The 18,078-nt window shown below is 42.9% G+C and overlaps 1 protein-coding gene across 1 annotated transcript in view; it reads left to right on the forward strand.

The window, feature by feature from the left end:
- LOC129703319 (tryptophan 2,3-dioxygenase-like) overlaps positions 1–18,078 on the forward strand; it is a 62,442-nt gene that overhangs the window by 7,960 nt on the left and 36,404 nt on the right. The window contains exons 2-5 of the mRNA XM_055645685.1: positions 9,629–9,728; positions 12,011–12,101; positions 12,495–12,565; positions 17,314–17,441. Coding sequence (XP_055501660.1) covers positions 9,629–9,728; positions 12,011–12,101; positions 12,495–12,565; positions 17,314–17,441 — 390 coding nt within the window. The remainder of the gene's footprint in view (positions 1–9,628; positions 9,729–12,010; positions 12,102–12,494; positions 12,566–17,313; positions 17,442–18,078) is intronic.

The raw sequence follows: 18,078 nt of genomic DNA on the forward strand, positions 1-18,078 counted from the left end.
CTATCAGATATCCCTTAATACTTCTAAGAATATATCTGTCCATAGTTATATTACACCATGCTTCCAAATGAAGTTGCAATGTCCCTCCAACTTCCGTGCTCCCTATTAATTCTGGAGCCCCAGATTCACCTACCTCCATGGTTATTGGTGGTAACTGAGTTAATTTCTTGTTTTCATTCGTGGTTGTGGAGGGCCTTGAGGTTGAGGTTGAGGTTGGGGTAGATGCTGAAGTAGAGGCTTTCGCATCTTCCACAGTGGTCGTCCTGGGCCAAACCCTAAAAAAAAGAACGCTGCTGCTGGGTACCTCTGGCCTCTCTCCAATTCCTTGCACTATTAGTATAAAAACTACCTTTCTTAGGAGGCCCATAAGGTTGATATCTTTTCCCCAGATATCCTTTGGATGCTCTAATCAGCCCCAAAGTCTTGGCCTCCTCATCCATTTGGACAGGTCTCCCCCAAATAACAGGGTTTGAGGTCTTATAGCCCTTTGCTTACACAGTATAGCGAACTTAGGATCTAGAGCTGGCTGAATGGCCCCCTTTCTAATATTATTTAGTTCAAACTGCACGTTGCAGAATAGTGCTAAGGCATCCTTGTGGTCACTAGTCACGTTCACCTTTTCTAACGTGCGGCCCAAGGCTGTTATGCCCGCCGTGAGACCTTTCAGGGCATTTTGGATTTAATATCCTGACTCCTAATGGCTTGCCCAACATGTCTCCAAATGCACCGGTTGACACTGGCTACATTAAGAGCACCACAATTGCCCGGGGGTAAATGCCTTGCCAACACTTCAGCAAAAGTATTGGCTTGAAGTTGATGGGTGGACATATATTCAATACTGGCAGCCATCCTGACCTCGAGATCCTTCCCAGTTTGTTCCTGCTGGAAGTACTGGCCCACAATGTCCAGCAGGTTGTTTTTCTCCCCTTCAATAGGGGAAGGTGGCTCCATCACCTGCTCAGATTCTGACCCAGTCAGACCTTCAATACCCTCCTCAGAGGAGTATGATATTTCATGCAGCCCTTTATGGGAATCTGCTGTGGGACTTATATTTTGCCCACTGTGGCTATCCTCCATATCCCGGGGCCTGCCACTCTGGAGAATTTCCTCCAGCAACCGCTCCAGCCGACTTTCATGCTCTCGGGCACTAGTTGATCGCGGGTGCTTTAAATTATACGACCGCTCCTGCCGACCTTGGTGCTCTCGGGCACTAATCGCACATGGTTTCTCCTGCAGCCGGTCCCCATGCCTACAGGCAATGGTCGCTCCCGGCCGCCCGATATAATCATCACGGTCCCGGTACTCACGGGCACCTCTACCTGTTTGGGGTGAAGTTTGGCACTTGCTCCCTTATGGGAGATGTTGGTGCCGACATTCGTTGCTGCCTGCTGCTGTTCAGTAAACGGCAGCGACGTCTGTGGCTCTGTGCTGACGTCCGTTGCTGGCTGCCTGCTGCTGTTCAGAAATGGCAGCGACGTCTATAAAGAAAAGGTAAGGAAACAATTCTCTTACCTGTGCTGGTTCTCAGCCTGCCGTTTGGGAGGAACATCCTTCCTCCCGCAGCCCCACGGACCCCGTAGCGAAGGTCCTTGGACTGTTGTCCGAGATGTCGGGCTGACGGCTGTGGGGTACTCCTGTCGGCGGTCTTTCCCCCCCCCCCCCCCCCCCAGCTGAAGTTGCACCAACTCCCGCTAAGGGACTATCATGCTAGTGGCCGTTTGCTGGCTACCTGCTGCTTGCAGATTCCTCCCTTGCCAGCTTTAAACAGCCTTCCTGTAGGAAAAGGTAAGGAAATAAACGACGTTCCCTTACCTTTCTCTTGCAGGTTCAAAACCCTGCCGTTTGGGAGGAACGTCCTTCCTCCCAACAATGACGAGTTACAATGCATGTAGCGATATGACACGCATGCGTCGTAAGCGGGGTTCTTCACGTAGTCACTCACGTGACTCCGAAGTAAAATTCATCTTTAGCATATGAGAGATCCTTTCAAGATTCTAATCATAGTCATATTTTATTAGCCACATACGAGGGACTTCATTTGCCATACACTCATACCAATATAAAACAACAAAACACACAAACGCATTTTAATATAAACATCCACCACAGTGACTCCTTCGCATTCCTCACTGTGATGGAAGGCGAAAAAAAAAGTAAATATCTTCCCTCCTTTGTCCTCCTGCAGTCGGAGGCCTCGAGCCTTCTGTTAACGGGACGATTTTGGCTCCGTAGCCGGCAGTCGAGCCCTCCACATTCGGGGCGATCAAGCTCCTGCATCGGGGGGGGGGGGGGGGGGGGGGGGGGGGGGGGGGAATCTCAGCTCCCCCATGCCGGGTGATCGGACCCCGGGTCGGGGCTGGTCGAAACTTTCTGCGTCGTTTGGAGCTTCCCGACATTGTTCTCTACCCGAGACTGCGAGCTCCTCGATGGTGACATCCGCAGGCTGCGGTTGGAGCATCAATCCCAGGCAAGGGGTCGGCTCCGATGGTAAGTCCATGCCCCCGCGGTGGGGCTCAAAGTCAGTCCCGAGCAAGGCCTCCAGCTCCATGATGTTAGGCCGCAGAGCGACCGGAGATACGATCCGGAAAACAATCGCATCTCCGGCAAGGTAAAAGATTGAAAAAAGTTTCCCACAACCCCTCCCCCACTCCCCCACATAAAACATTAACACAAACTTTTAAAACACATTAAAAATAACAAAAACAATACGAGAAGACAGACAAACTGTTGGCGAGGCTGCCATCGTGCGACGCCCCCTGGTAATGACACCAGAGTACACGTTGTTATTGAATCTGGCAGTACAGCTTTCAACTTTTTGTATCATCTGCCTGATGGGAGAGGGGAGAAGAGAAAATGAATGGAGAGTGAGTGATCCTTGATTATATTGGCGGATATTCAGCGGCAGCACGCAGCATGATGCAATTGATGGGTAGGAGGCTAGTTTGTGTGATGGACTGGGCTAAATTTCTTACAATTATATCAAGCTGTAATGCATCGAGTTAAAATGCTTTCCATGGTGTATCTGTAGAAATTGAGCAAAACTGAGGATGTCAGTAGCATCAAAATTGTTGGTCCAGAACATATTGTTGATGATTAGAAGAGGTCAACAACTTAGGAATATAGATTTAAGTTAACAAGTACAAATCAGAGGTGAGTTTTCATTTTCACTCACTAAGGTGGAATTCAATATTGGGTGGTCTGGGCGGAAACCTTCATCACACTGGGGGACCACTTGTGGTTGACACTACAATGATACAGACTGATAGTTGGAAGAGGGGTTCAGCCTCATTATCAAACTGCCACCTTTTAGATTCAGATTCAGATTCAATTCAGATTCAATCTTTATTGTCATTGTGCAGTGTACAGTACAGAGACAACAAAATGCAGTTAGCATCTCACCCAGAAGAGCGAACATTGAATAATGAGCAATAAATATATATACGTACATACAGTCGTAGTAGTTCATTTTTTTCTGGGGGAAGGAGTGTCTGGGGGGGGGGGTGACTGGCAATCACCAAGGTGCAGAGTTAAGTAATGTAACAGCTGCAGGGAAGAAGCTGTTCCTGGACCTGCTGGTCCGGCAACGGAGAGACCTGTAGTGCCACCCGGATGGGAGGAGGGTAAACAGACTGTGACTGGGGTGAGAGCAGTCCTTGACGATGCTTTTATTCTATAAGTTCCTGTATTTTTATAAAGTAGAATGCCATATTACGCAACAAATTATCCTATTTTACTTCGGAGTCACGTGAGTGTCTACGTGAAGAACCCCGCCAGGACGCATGCGTGTCATATCGCTACACGCATTGCAAAAGAGTCATGCAGGTGGAACGACGTTCCCCCTCAGTGGCAGAATTTAAAAGCCGGTAACTGCAGGTAAGGAGACTCTGCGTTCTTTTTCCACTCACCGTGTTACAGGTGGAGCCAATGGACAGAACAAAGAAGAATAAGAAGGCTGCGACAAAACTGGCGGGGGAGAACCGCGGAGTTGCAGGCAGCCAGCAGCGGCCAACGGCACACAAATCGCCCGTAATGGGAACAGCTGTGCCCGACTTCGCCCCTGCACCGGCCAGATCTACACCACGGCCGGGCGGTAAGGCAAAGCAAAAGTCTGACAGAGTTGTTGACTCCGATGAGTCCGACTTTGAGGAGCCGCGAGCGGCCAGTGCCCGAGAGCATTGGGGCCGGTTGGAGCGGCTTGAGGAGCAGCCGCGAGCGGCCAGTGACCAAGAGCATTGGAGCCGGTTTGAGCGGCTGATGGAGCAAATGCTCCAACGTGACAGGCTCCGGGAGATGGAGGCTAGTCACTGTGGGCAATTTGTAAGTCCTACAGCAGTACCTCTTGTAGGGCTGCACAGTGCTTCTCCCTCGTCTGAGGGAAGTACTGGGGGTCACTTCTGGGCTGACCCTGAAGAGGGGTTTGCAGAACAATCACCAAGTGTGCGAGGGGTACAAGAAAACGAAAATTTACTGGACATGGTTTCCCAACTCATACAACTAGACCTAACTGGCCAAAACCTGGAACCAAAACTAGCTGCCGGTATTGACTATATGTCATTTAAGCAGCTACAAGGACAGGCATTAAGGACACCACAGCAAGACACTTACCACCAGGGAACTGTACATCACTGAATGTTCCCATTGTAAACCAGTGCATATGGAAACACGTTGAAGTAGCAATTAGAGCCAGGGACTTGAAACTCCAAAAAGTACTGAAGGTCCTAACAGCGGGAATTACAGCTTTCACCCGCACAATAGACGAAAAAGGCATGTCACAGGATCAACAGGATGCTTTTGCTTTATTCTGCAACACTCAATACAGTATTAAGAAGAGTGCCATCCAATCCGCTTTAGACCCTAAATTTGCAGGTCTGTGCAAACCTGGAACCCCTAAACCACCAATTCTACTATTTGGAGGTAATCTAGCCAAACAAGTGAAAGAACTCGATGAGGAGGCAAAAACCCTGGGGCTCATGAAAGCAACATCAGCTAAAACCTACTTCGGCCACAAACAACACCCTTACGCACCCACCAGTCGAACAAAACAAACTGGTGAAAGCTCGAAGGCCGGGCACACTGAACATCGGTCTTTTTTAGGCCATGGCCCAGACCGGCCTTCCTGGAAAATGCGCAAACCCCCAACACCAACCCAACCACAGACCCAGACACCGGCGCCTCAACGTCCACGAAGGATATCGAGAAAGAAGTAAACCTACCACCTACCACCATGGAGGTAGGTGGGTCTGGTTCCTTACGAATTAAAGGAAGCATGGAGGTTGGTGGGAGATTACACTTCTATCTGGATGCATGGAATAAGTTAACTTCCAACACTTATATTTTAAGCAGTATCCAGGGATATACCATAGAATGTATACATAAACATAACCCTCCAGTTCAGCATGTACCGAACCGAAAGTTTATGCTTTCAGGCAAAGAAAAATCAAAAGCATACGCTGAACTGGAGCGGCTTTTTCATAATGGGGTAATTGAAAAAACCCAACACGAATCAATAGAATTCGTGTCCAATATCTTTATCAAAAACAAAAAAAATGGTGGTTGTCGCATCATCATAGATTTGACTAATTTGAATACTTTCGTACAATATATTCATTTCAAGATGGAAACCTTTGTTACTGCTAAGCAATTGATTTCCAAAGGTTACTACATGACAAGCATCGATCTAAAAGACGCTTACTATACCTATACGAGGTGACCACAGATGTTATTTAAAATTCAGCTGGATAGGTCAGATGGCAGTACAGAGCACTACCTAATGGTCTAACATCAACCCCCTAGCTGTTCACAAAAATTTTGAAACCAGCCCTAGCATTTCTGCGGAAACAAAAACACATGGTGATGGCATATCTAGACGACATACTTATTGTAAATATAACAAACGGTAACAGCCACAAAACAATTATTTGAAAAACTGGGTTTTATCATCCATCCCGTTAAATCTAAATTAACGCCTTCTACCACAATGGATTATCTAGGGTTCACCATTAACTCAGTTCACATGTCAGTGGCTTTGCCTAAGGAAAAGGTTACAGCCTTAACAGAGGCTTGCAGTAACCTCATTGACATTAGTAAACCATCCATCAGATTGGTAGCAAGAATAATTGGCAAAATAGTGGCTGCCTTTCCAGCCACACAATTCGGACCTTTACATTATCAAACTTTACAGAGGGCAAAAATACGAGCACTCAAAATTAATGGTGGTCATTTTGACAGACCAATGAAGCTACCAACAGAGGCCATAATGGACCTAAAATGGTGGAAAGATAACATTCGGCATTGTTCCAACCCAATCATTATCAGCAGCCCGTCTATGGTACTACAAACTGATGCCAGTGCACTTGGTTGGGGTGCTACCAATTCCATCTCCAGCTGTGGAGGTAGATGGAATGCACAGGAGGCATCATTATTACTCACACTGGGCATAAATTACCTGGAAATGTTGGGTGCATTCCATGGCCTTAAGTCATATTGTTCTGGGTTAAATCACCAGCATGTTAGACTACAAATTGACAACACCACCGTGGTAGCATATATCAACCACATGGGTGGAAACAAATCGACATCATGTGACAATCTGGCCAACACAATTTGGCAATGGTGTCTCCAGAAAAATATTTGGATATCAGCTACCTACCTACCAGGTAAACTAAATTTAGTGGCAGACACCAGGTCACGCAAATTTAATGAAAACACCGAATGGATGTTGGATAAAAAAGTATTTGCTGATATTGCAGCATGGTATGGAACATCAGATATCGATCTATTCGCATCCAGGCTTAATCACCAGTTATCAAACTATGTTTCATGGGAACCAGACCCTGGAGCAGCGGCGACAGATGCATTTTCGCTGCATTGGGGGAGATTGTTTATTTATGCATTCCCTCCTTTCTGCCTCATCAGTCGGGTATTAAGGAAAATACAGCAAGACTCTGCGTCTGGTATTTTGGTAGTACCCGATTGGCCTACTCAACCATGGTTCCCTGTGATACTCGACATGGTATTAGAACCATGCATCACCATCCGGCATAGACCAAATTTACTGGTTCATCCCGTAACAAGGGAAAGCCACCCATGTCATAACCATATGAACTTATTAATTTGTAGAGTTTAAAAGCCCCTCTACTGCATCTGGGACTGACGGACTGAACAGTGGATATGATTTCAGCGGCCCACAGCCAGTCCACCAAAAAACAGTACCTGGGGTACATCAGGAAATGGGAAATGTATTGTCACAACAACACCATCAACCACAGATCAATGAACATCCCGTCTGTTCTGGAATTCCAGGCAGGCCTCCATTACGATGAGGGGCTCAGTTATAGTGCCATCAACTGCGCCAGAAGTGCTCTGTCAACATACCTATGGCAAGCAACAGAGCAGCATTCTGTTGGGACACACCCCCTGGTAACTAAACTCATGAGGGGAATTTTTAATGTCAATCCCCCGAGAACCAGGTACTCCCAAATATTGGATGTGAGCATTGTACTGACCATGCTAAGGAACTGGTCTCCAGCTACAGCTCAGTCCCTACAGAAACTGACACTGAAAACAGTCATGCTGATGGCCTTGGTCACGGCACAAAGGGTACAGTCGCTACATAAATTAAGACTGGACAACATGACTTCTTCATCTGGAAACTTGACTTTTCACATCAATGAATTAGTCAAGCAGAACAGACAGGGGTCAGCAGGCCTAAAAAATAGAATTTAGGGCCTACCCGACAGATGATCGTCTCTGTATAGTAAGACACTTACTATTATATATGGAGTATACAAAAATCATCAGATGCAAATAAATGGCACTTTTAATCAGCCACAAACAACCACACAAATAAGTGACAGTCCAGACCATCTCGAGATGGCTGAAACAGGTTCTAATAAAGGCTGGAGTGGATACTAACATTTTAAAATCTCACTCCACCAGGGCTGCAGCTACTTCGGCAGCTATGCAGTTGGATGTTCTGATGGACCAAATCCTTAAGACAGCAGGATGGTCAATGGAGAAAACTTTCCAACGATTTTATCAAAAACCAATAATTAAACCTGGAACATTTGCAAAAACAATTTTAAGTTCTGTAATATAATTTTACCCCATGAATAGGGGCTATAATTTGGCGTTAATAAATTTTTTGTTGATTTCAACGTCGAATTCATGTCTAATAATATTAACGCTATTCTTCCCATAATCATCAAGGCAGATGTGATGCATGGACTCATTTCCACGGCATTAAATCACAGAGCTTTAAAATCTTCACGTAGCCACTCATGTGACTCCGAAGTAAAATAGTAAGATTAAACGAGAACTTACCAGTTCGAAGTTTGATCGTTATTTTATGAGGAGTAACGTTGAGGGAATACGTGCCCTCCACTCCCACCCTTGATTATATACTCAACTGGTATCTTCTTCTCTAATCTTACTATGTTTAGTCATTACAGTTATCTGTGATTTCACACCGCTGCTTTGAAGAATGACACGCATGTGTCCTGGCGGGGTTCTTCACGTATTCCCTCAACGTTACTCCTCATAAAATAACGATCAAACTTCGAACTAGTAAGTTCTCGTTTAATCTTACTATTACCCTACAGAACTTCATATAATACAATAACATTATAGGCAGCACGGCGGTGCAGTGGTAAAACTGCTGCCTTAAAGCGCCAGAGGCCAGGGTTCGGTTCTGACTACAGGTACTGTTAGTACGGAGTTTGTACGTTCTCCCCATGACCTGTGTGGGGTTTCTCCAGGTGCTACAGTTTCCTCCCACTTTCTAAAGATGTACAGGTTTGGAGGCTAATTGGCTTGGTTAAAATTGTAAATTATGCCTCGTGTGCGTAGGGATCGCTAGTTGGTATGGACTCGGGGGCTAAAGGACCTGTGCCTCTAAACTGAACTAAACTTAACTAATTACTATTTCATATTAGAATACTCTAGCACATAACACAATGCACTGGAGAATATGCCACTATACTTTAGAAGTGCAACACCTCACCTTTAGAATAGTGAAACACCCTAAGGTACATCAAATGAATAAACATATTGACATTGAATCTTCAGATATTATAGCTTGGGCAACAAAAAGTTACAATTTGAAAGTATCTTAAACCATTCAGTTTTTCCACATTATTTAAGGGAAGAATTTCCACAGCTTGGTGTTTCGGCAGCTGAAGGTGCGACAGAGTGCTGGAACTCATGGGTATGCAAGACTCATAGGGTCACAGATTTGGATGAGGTTACATAAACAGGCAGAGGATGAACTAATGAACAGATATAAAAAACATGGTGATCATTTAAAATGAAGGCATCAGCACAGACCAGGAAGCACCCGAGTAATCTAAACGAGAATTTAGATTGCAGGAGTTTTTTGGATGAGTTCCTGCTTGTAAAATGTGCAGTGAGAGCCTTGGAATAGATGACACCAGAAGTAACATAGCCATGAGAGTTAGCATCTTATGAGCTGAGGCAGAGGTGGCGATGGGCAATATTGCACGTGATGAGGTCAGAAGGTCCAGGATCTTTCTTATCAAAGGTTTAATGAATTACAATCCCTTATATTAGCAGGATGTGAAATAGTGCAGGTAAAACACTACATTAATTAACTTGTGGGATAATTTTTCAGATATGCATTTCCTTCAGAAGCGCAGGAAAGCTATGACGCATCACAAGATGGAACAAACAAAGCAAGTAAAGATGAATTGATATATGGGGACTACCTCCAGGTACATTTAAGGAGTCTAGTAGTGTTATTCCTTATAGAATTTTCTCTTTTTACTTTGTTTGAATATAGCCTACTTATCTAACTTTTTGTATACATTTTTATGAAATCTATTCGATAAAAAAAAAATCTCAATGTTAGAAACTATTCCAGCTTTAATGCAAAAGTGGGTACCTCTTTTTTCTGTTCACAATTCATAAGCACACACACTAGCTTTGCCCAACAAGAACTATTGCTAAAATAAATAGCATTGTACTGTGTATCCTGCACACAATCCATAAACCTGCATAGAAGGTGGTTGTGGCATCTCATGAAATGTTTTTTCAATACATGCTCTTGACTTTATGAACTTGTTTAAACTATGGGCACGGCCTAAGCAGCAGGGAAACCCCACATCCTGTGCAGGAAAGTGAATTTGTGCATCTTGGATAAGAAATAGAAGGAGGAAATGCGGGGTTTACATCAAAGTATAACACACGACCTGGGTTAATTAGAATCATAGAACAGTTACATCTCTGAAGGAACCATTGGGCCCATCATGTATATTTTGCCTTTCTACCAAGAACTCACCCATGGTCGTCTTGCATGTTTTTCTTCACTATCTATTTATCCAAAGTCCCTCTTGCAGACCACTACAGTATCTTCACCACATCTGCAGGTGGTGCATTCCAGATCCCAATCATACAGTTGGGCCACCAAAAAAAGTTTTCCTCTGCTCCCTTCCCCTTTATTTTATTCCAGTTACATCTAGCCTTCTTGGCAATTTTTTTCAGCAATTGCCGACGTCTTTGACTGACGTGTCAGGGCCGCCAAAAGATTTTGAACATTTCAATTGACAGCGGCGACAACAAAAATGTTGCAACACTTGAGGAGACACCGTGCATCAATATGTGATCACGCCGCATCATGCCGCATCACGCCGCATTACGCCGCCTGATACCAGTGATCTGATACGACAGTCGCTGAAAAAACTGCCAAGTGGGACGGGCCCTTAAAACACCACTATCGTATCTGCCTCTGCCACCGTTCCTCGCATTGTGTTCCTGGCACTGTCAGTATAAAAACAGTATATAGTATAGACGATCACAGTTGGGGAAATGGCTTCAACAGTAGGAGTGTGTGTGTGTATCAGGTGTGTGTGTGTGCTGCAGTACAGCAACTGTGTCTATTTCTGACATGGAGTCCAAGTGTCAGAAAGGTAATCTTGTCAAGTCAAGTGAGTTCATCGAATTTCTCCCTGCACTGTTTCAGGTGATCAATTATTTCAATTTTCACATTATTTCAAGTCACCTTGTCATGCCTGGTCTGGCATAACCACCAGATGGAAGAGGGAACGTCCTTTCTCTCAACCTTGTATATTTAAAACCAGGGGCACACTCTCTCATCATTGCCTCTCTTGCTGCTATTTCTATTCAGTCAGCATAAAAAACCACTTCCAAAGAGACACTGTCCTGTACATGAATGGGTTGAAGGTTGTAGGGTACTGAGCTACTAACTGGTGTGATCTTCTCATGTGGAAGCGAAGGAAAGGAGAGGGCACTCCAGATCTTTTTGACTGTGATTCAATGTCATTACTCATCAGCTTGAATAGAGATTGACTAACTGAGCTGAAGATAGGCACAAAATGCTGGAGTAACTCAACGGGACAGGCAGCGTCTGTGGAGAGAAAGAATAGGTAACATTTTGGGAGCAGAAACGTCACCCATTCCTTCTCTCCAGAGATGCTGCCTGTCCCGCTAAGTTACTCCAGCGTTTTGCGTCTATCTTCGGTGTAAACCAGCATCTGCAGTTCCTCTCTACTACTACTAACTAAGCTGCAGTGTTTTAATCATTCACTTTAGTAGTGATCCAAGTTCCAGAATATCTGTTGTCAAGATAACACAAAATTAGATATTGTAAAGACTCTACAGTGTTTGTTTGAAAAATGATAGCGAAGTGAATATCCACAGCAATTGTCAAACTGGCACTAATGCAGAAGATCGATAGACATTCTGGAGGGATTGGTATTTCTGTGTCCATCAGCTTTTCACAGTAGAATTTGTCTATTGTCTAATTTGAGAATTCTCTGACATTTTTGCTCTCTGCAACTTTTACTGTGCTTCGGTTTTTACTGCCTTTTTTGTTACCTTGTTACCGACTATATTTCTTTTTCTTCCTCAGTGTAATGTACTTTCTGGAGATTAGGGAGCAAAAACAAAAGCTACAGAATACAACAGTTGGAATTCTTAGCTATTTTTAAATCTCCAAAACACTTTCAAATTATACTTTTGTTTTTTTTTATTAAAGTTGGATAAAATAATCAACGCACAAGAATTACAGAGCGAAAAGAAAGGAAACAAAATACATGATGAACATCTGTTTATTATAACCCACCAAGGTGAGGTCAATTTGTTATTAAAAATAAGTTGGTATCTGAAAATTGTTTAGTTTCAGGTTGCAGCATGGAAACAGGTCCCTTAGGCCCACTGAGCCCACACTGACCTACCCATACGCTAGTGCTACCCTACACACCAAGGACAATTTACAGAAGCCAACCAACTTACAAACCTGCATGTCTTTGGAATGTGAGAGGAAAGTGGAGCGTCTGGGCAAAACTCACGTAATCATAGGGAGAATGTATAAACTCTGTACAGACAGCACCCGTAATCAGGATTGAACCTAGGTCTCTGGTGCTCTAAGTCTACCACTGTGCCACGATGCAGCCCCATGAATTCATTTAGCATTAATTCTGTAAATTAGTAGTAACTCTATTTGTCTTTTCCAATTGCAGCTTATGAATTGTGGTTCAAGCAGATTCTTTGGGAATTGGATTCAGTGCGTGAAATATTTCAGAATGGTCAGGTGAGTGATAGTACTATTTTAAGCACACTAGAGCAGATGGAGGAAGCAGTTTCTTCCTTTCAATAGTTATGTGGATGTCTGGGCGGACAATAAATGGGTAACATTTACCAAAGGACTTATTGTCACATGCCAATCTGAAGAAGGGTCCTGATCTGAAATGTCTTCTTCCCATTCCCTCCATTAATGCTGCCTGACCTGCTGAATTCCTTCAGCACTTTGCGTTTTGCTCTTGATTCCAGCATCTGCAGTGACTTGAGTCTGGACTAACTACCTTAAAGTTGGCATAGACAAATGTCGTGTCCTTCTGTGCTGATGTTTCCATGATATCCTAACCAATATTTTGAAGTGCATTTTTTACAGGCCATTCTACTTATAAAATTGTGCCTGTCACACAAACCTGGCATAGTAATTATCAATGTCAATGTCAATATAATAATAATAATAATAATAATAAATTTTATTTATGGGTGCCTTTCAAGAGTCTCAAGGACACCTTACAAATATTTAGCAGGTAGAGGACAAACATGTAAGGGGAATGAAATAAATAGTAGAGACATGACTAGTACACAAAGTAAATACAGAATTCAATACAAAACACAGTATGAGGCAATTAATGCACAGATGAAAAGGGAGGGCACGTGGGGCTAAGGATAGGCAGAGGTGAAGAGATGGGTCTTGAGGCGGGACTGGAAGATGGTGAGGGACACGGAATTGAGGGACACGCAATATGACAATACTTAACTTACAAAAAGGAATTAAATAAGTTGAAGATCAATCTTCCTTCGAAAGGCAAAAGCAGATTGCAAATGCCAAAAATATGAATAAAAACATAACTATTCTGGAAATACTTAGCAAGCCAGGCTGCTGACACACTGGTGTTGCTAGCTGACACTGCCAGCCCTTTCCAGCTTACACCTCCATCAGTTATCTGTGGCATTCAATCATTCTCAGTCCCCCCCATTGCATACTGATTCCCTACCTCACATTTTCTGTGCATCGAAATAAGTTTGGTGTCCAACTTTATTTTTTTTTAGGAGATACAGCAAAGAAACAGGTCCTTTGGTCCACCGGGTCCTTGCCGATCAGCAATCCCCGCACATTAACACTATCCTACACACACTAGGGACAAGTTTTAGATTTACTAAGCCAATTTACCTACATACCTGTACATTGTTTGAGTGTGGGAGGAAACCAAAGATCTCGGAGAAAACCCACACAAGTTACGGGGAGAACATCCAAAGTCCGTACAGACAGCACACTTATTCAGGATCGAAACCCGGGTCTCCGGTGCTGAAAGCGCTGTAAGGCAGCAACTCTACTGCTGCGCCACCGTGCCGCTCAACTTTGTTGTTCTGATGAAAGGCCACTGAGCTAGAACATTAACTTTGTTTTCTCTCCAAAGATGCTGTTTGATCCATTAAATACTTCTGTTTTTATTTCATTCTTGCCTCTTGCCAGTCAAGTGATTTTACATCAAGGACTGTAAATACGAATGTTAGGCATTCTTCAGTTTTTCAGTGAAATGCACAGGGATGTTTGTTATCATTCACTAGCCTCTGCCTCCAAACTCTCCTTTTCCTTTTCCTCAGTGGGCTCCATCATCCTCCACCTCACCTGGTTCCACCTGGTACCTACCTGCCTCGGTCTTTATACTAACTATCTTCCTTCCACACTCTCTGTCCTGACCTGATACATTGACCATCCTTTTGCCTGCAAATATGTTGTTCGGTCACTATTACTCCAGCAGTCTGCTTTTAGCTCCAGATTCCAGCATCTGTAATCTCTTGTGTCCCTGTAGCAAGATAGACTACTCATTATACCGAGTCATGAGAATGTTTACTTTTAGATATTCTTAATGCTTAAAGCATTTTGTTCATGAAATAACAGATGGTTTGAAAATGTTCTAATCAGACTGGCATTCAAGACATAAGTCCATGATTCCAGTCCTGTACAGTATGGGAGTGACTTCTAGTACTCTGACTAGATGATTTATTTAATAATAAGAGGATTTGAGTATAGGAGCAAGGAGGTCCTACTACAGTTGTACAGGGCCCTGGTGAGACCGCACCTGGAGTATTGTGTGCATTTTTGGTCTCCTTATTTGAGGAAGAACATTCTTGCTATTGAGGGAGTGCAGCGTAGGTTCACCAGATTAATTCCCGGGATGGCGGGACTGACATATGATGAAAGAATGGATCGACTGGGCTTGTATTCACTGGAATTTAGAAGGATGAGAGGTGATTATATAAAATTCTTAAGGGATTGGACAGGCTAGATGCAGGAAACATTTTCCCGATGTTGGGGGAGGCCAGAACCAGCGGTCACAGTTTAAGAATAAGGGGTAGGCCACTTTGGACTGAAAGATGAGGAAAACCCTTTTTCACACCGAGAGTTGTGAATCTGTGGAATTCTCTGCCACAGAAAGCAGTGGAGGCCAATTCACTGGATGTTTTCAAGAGAGAGTTTGATATAGTTATTACGGCTAATGGAATCAAGGGATATGGGGAGAAAGCAGGAATGGGGTACTGATTTAGGATGATCAACCATGATCGTATTGAAGGGCAGTACTGGCTCGAAGGGCCAAATGGCCTCCTCCTGCACCTATATTCCGGGGTTCCATGTTTCTTTCCCTAAACAACAACAGATTATTTGATAATTGGGCAGGGTTTTGACCATAATCTAATACTTGACCTGAACCAGCATCTTTCGTCTGTGCAATCTGCGTAAACTCACCATGTGTGATTTCTTCAATGACAATGTGCAGGCAAACAGATCCTCAAATGTTTCAATAGCAAAGCCCCGTTTAGCTGCAAAGCCTTCAACAACATAAATAATATGGAGGGGCCAGAATAAGCATCACTCACACAAATTGCTGAAAATGTTTGTAGGGTGGTGCCCAAGCCACAGCTCATAGTTTATAGAGGGTCAAGGCTGTTTCTGATATTGAAAAACATTCCAAAGCTGTTAGAAAGATGTAGCGGTCAATAATTGACAAATAAAGTGTCTAAACACTTTTAAAAAAGGAAATGTTTATGTAATTAATTGAAAGAAAAACAGTACTAACTCCCTATTCCCTTGCTGTCATCATGTATTGAAGTCAATGGAGAATAACTTGCATTGAATAGGTATGTTACAATACTTACCTTCAGCGGCGCTGCAATTCTGCCACTGACCCTCTGTGCGATTTTGCCGCCTTTGAGGGGGGGGGGGGGGGAAAGGGGGGGGGGGGGGGGCAGGGTTTAAAACACGTTTTTTTTTCCCTACCTTGTCCTGAATTATATTTGGTTGGAGTGCAAGCTTTTGCTGAAGATTCTTTCCGACGGGCGTTCTGTGTATTTTTTTTTTACATCGCCCGACTCATTCAGCGCTGGAGTAATTTTAAAATCAGCTTCTAAAGCTGTCAACGCCGACAATGGGAACGGATTTCATATAGGTGACAGGTAAAAGAAAGCGGTTTATTTTTATGTATAAAAGTGGTCCTTAAGATACCTTTAGTTCACATTTTAAGTTGCAAAACGGTGATTTAGCTCCCATAGCAACTGGCAGTGTTTTTCATGCCGATATGGGGATCTAAACCACTGCAAACCGCAACGTTACAAATGGTCGCGTTCCAGAAAAACCCACAGACAAGTTGATTTAAATGGCCATTAATTTACATGTATTAAACATTAAATTCCTTCCATTTGGCCTATAAACCCATGACAATGGGATTTTAAAATTATGTTATATTGTGAATTCTTGTGTGAATGTTATTTGGACACTTAGGCTATTTAAAAATGTTAATCTATTCTTAAGAAATTGATAGATGTTTAGATCTAGTAATTTTTGTAATTAGCTACAATTAGGTAACTAAATAATTATATGCTTTAATTTCAAGTCATCTAAGTAAGATTGTTTCATATTTGTTTCAGAATGCTTCAATCTACAATAACTGAAAATTTCTTTTAGTTCTCTTAATTTTTTAATTCTTAAATTTTTAAGAAAGTTATGGCCATTTGACTGTCCTCGATCACAGCTTTTGTGTTAAGTCAATGGAAAAGCAATAGAGAATAAGATGCTAATTTCAGAGTATGAAAATGGCCATAACTTTATTAATACTGGAAATATGAAAGTGAATTAGGTGACAATTTAAACTTCTTTTTATGATTGGGATAAATTACTGACTTGATTTTTTAAATCTCAAAATTTTGTAACATTGCTACATTGAATCCTACCTCATGCCTATTGTTACAATGAAATCACCACTTTAAGTTGTGGAGAAATACCACAACAAGACGACAAAATGCCTCGCTGTATGCTATTAGCAGACTTGGGATTTCTGTGTTAATGCGGATGTACAGATATCCCAAGCTTGCCAGGATTTGCTCAAGGAGAAGTGTTAGCCGCACGCAGAAATGCGAGTATTTCATTGCAAAGTTGATGCCGTGAATGTCTTTGCGGAATTTCAGTCCTGAAATTTACACTCACAGCATCTGAATGTTAATCAGTGTCATAACCATCGCCACTTGTGAGAAAGTGCTCATCTTTGTTTATTCTTTCTCCAAAGCTGAAAACCGATCAGAACTCATAATTCAATAAGAACAACTCAGAAGTAAAGCTAGAAAGTGTTTCTAACCATTTAGTAACTTTGAGACATTCCTGTATCTTTTTGTACTGGTTTTATTTGTTTTTGCTATGTAGGAGGAGTTTGGCATTTCAGTTTTATCATTCATATTGAATTATAATCTATGGAAAAAACTGTGTTTCAGGTAAGAAATGAGAGAAATATGTTGAAAGTGGTTTCAAGAATTCATCGAATTGCAATGATACTTAAACTCCTGCTGGACCAGTTTTCAGTTATGGAAACAATGACGTCTTTGGATTTCTATGATTTCAGGTAGAAAACTTCTACAATTATTAGTTGGAACAGAACAAAGCAAATGTAATTCACAATACATCTGAACTTTGACACAAAACCCTTTATCATTTGCCACTTCACTGAATAGTTTTCAACAAGTATATTTGCGTACACGTTCCACATACTAGTATCTATTTAATTGAGGTATCCGTGTAAAGATTGAAGATAGAGCCATAGTGAAGTGCACATAATGATGGGTTTTTCTGATTTTTTGCCACATGATTATCCGAATACAATGACCAAATCAATGGCCAGACCAATGACCATTGCTCACTGGGAGCTCTGGGACTATTCCAGGGACATTTTGGCCCATGTCTTCAGCAGCTGCCAATTGGACAAATTCATGTTAGTGCTATTGCACCCATTAATCACGCCCCAAGTTATTTAATGAAAGAGAACGGGTGGCACGGTGGTACAGCGGTAGAGTTGCTGCCTTACAGTGCTTGCAGCGTCGGAGACCCGGGTTCAATCCCGACTACCTATGCTGTACAGAGCTTGTACATTCTCCCCATGACTGCGTGGGTTTTCTCTGAGATCTTCAGTTTCCTCCCACACTCCAAAGGCAATCCAATCCAATACAATCAGTTTTATTCATCACTTGCACATAAAGTGCAAG

This window comes from Leucoraja erinacea, chromosome 1 (assembly GCF_028641065.1).
Source record: "Leucoraja erinacea ecotype New England chromosome 1, Leri_hhj_1, whole genome shotgun sequence".
NCBI classification, from domain to species: Eukaryota; Metazoa; Chordata; class Chondrichthyes; order Rajiformes; family Rajidae; genus Leucoraja; species Leucoraja erinaceus.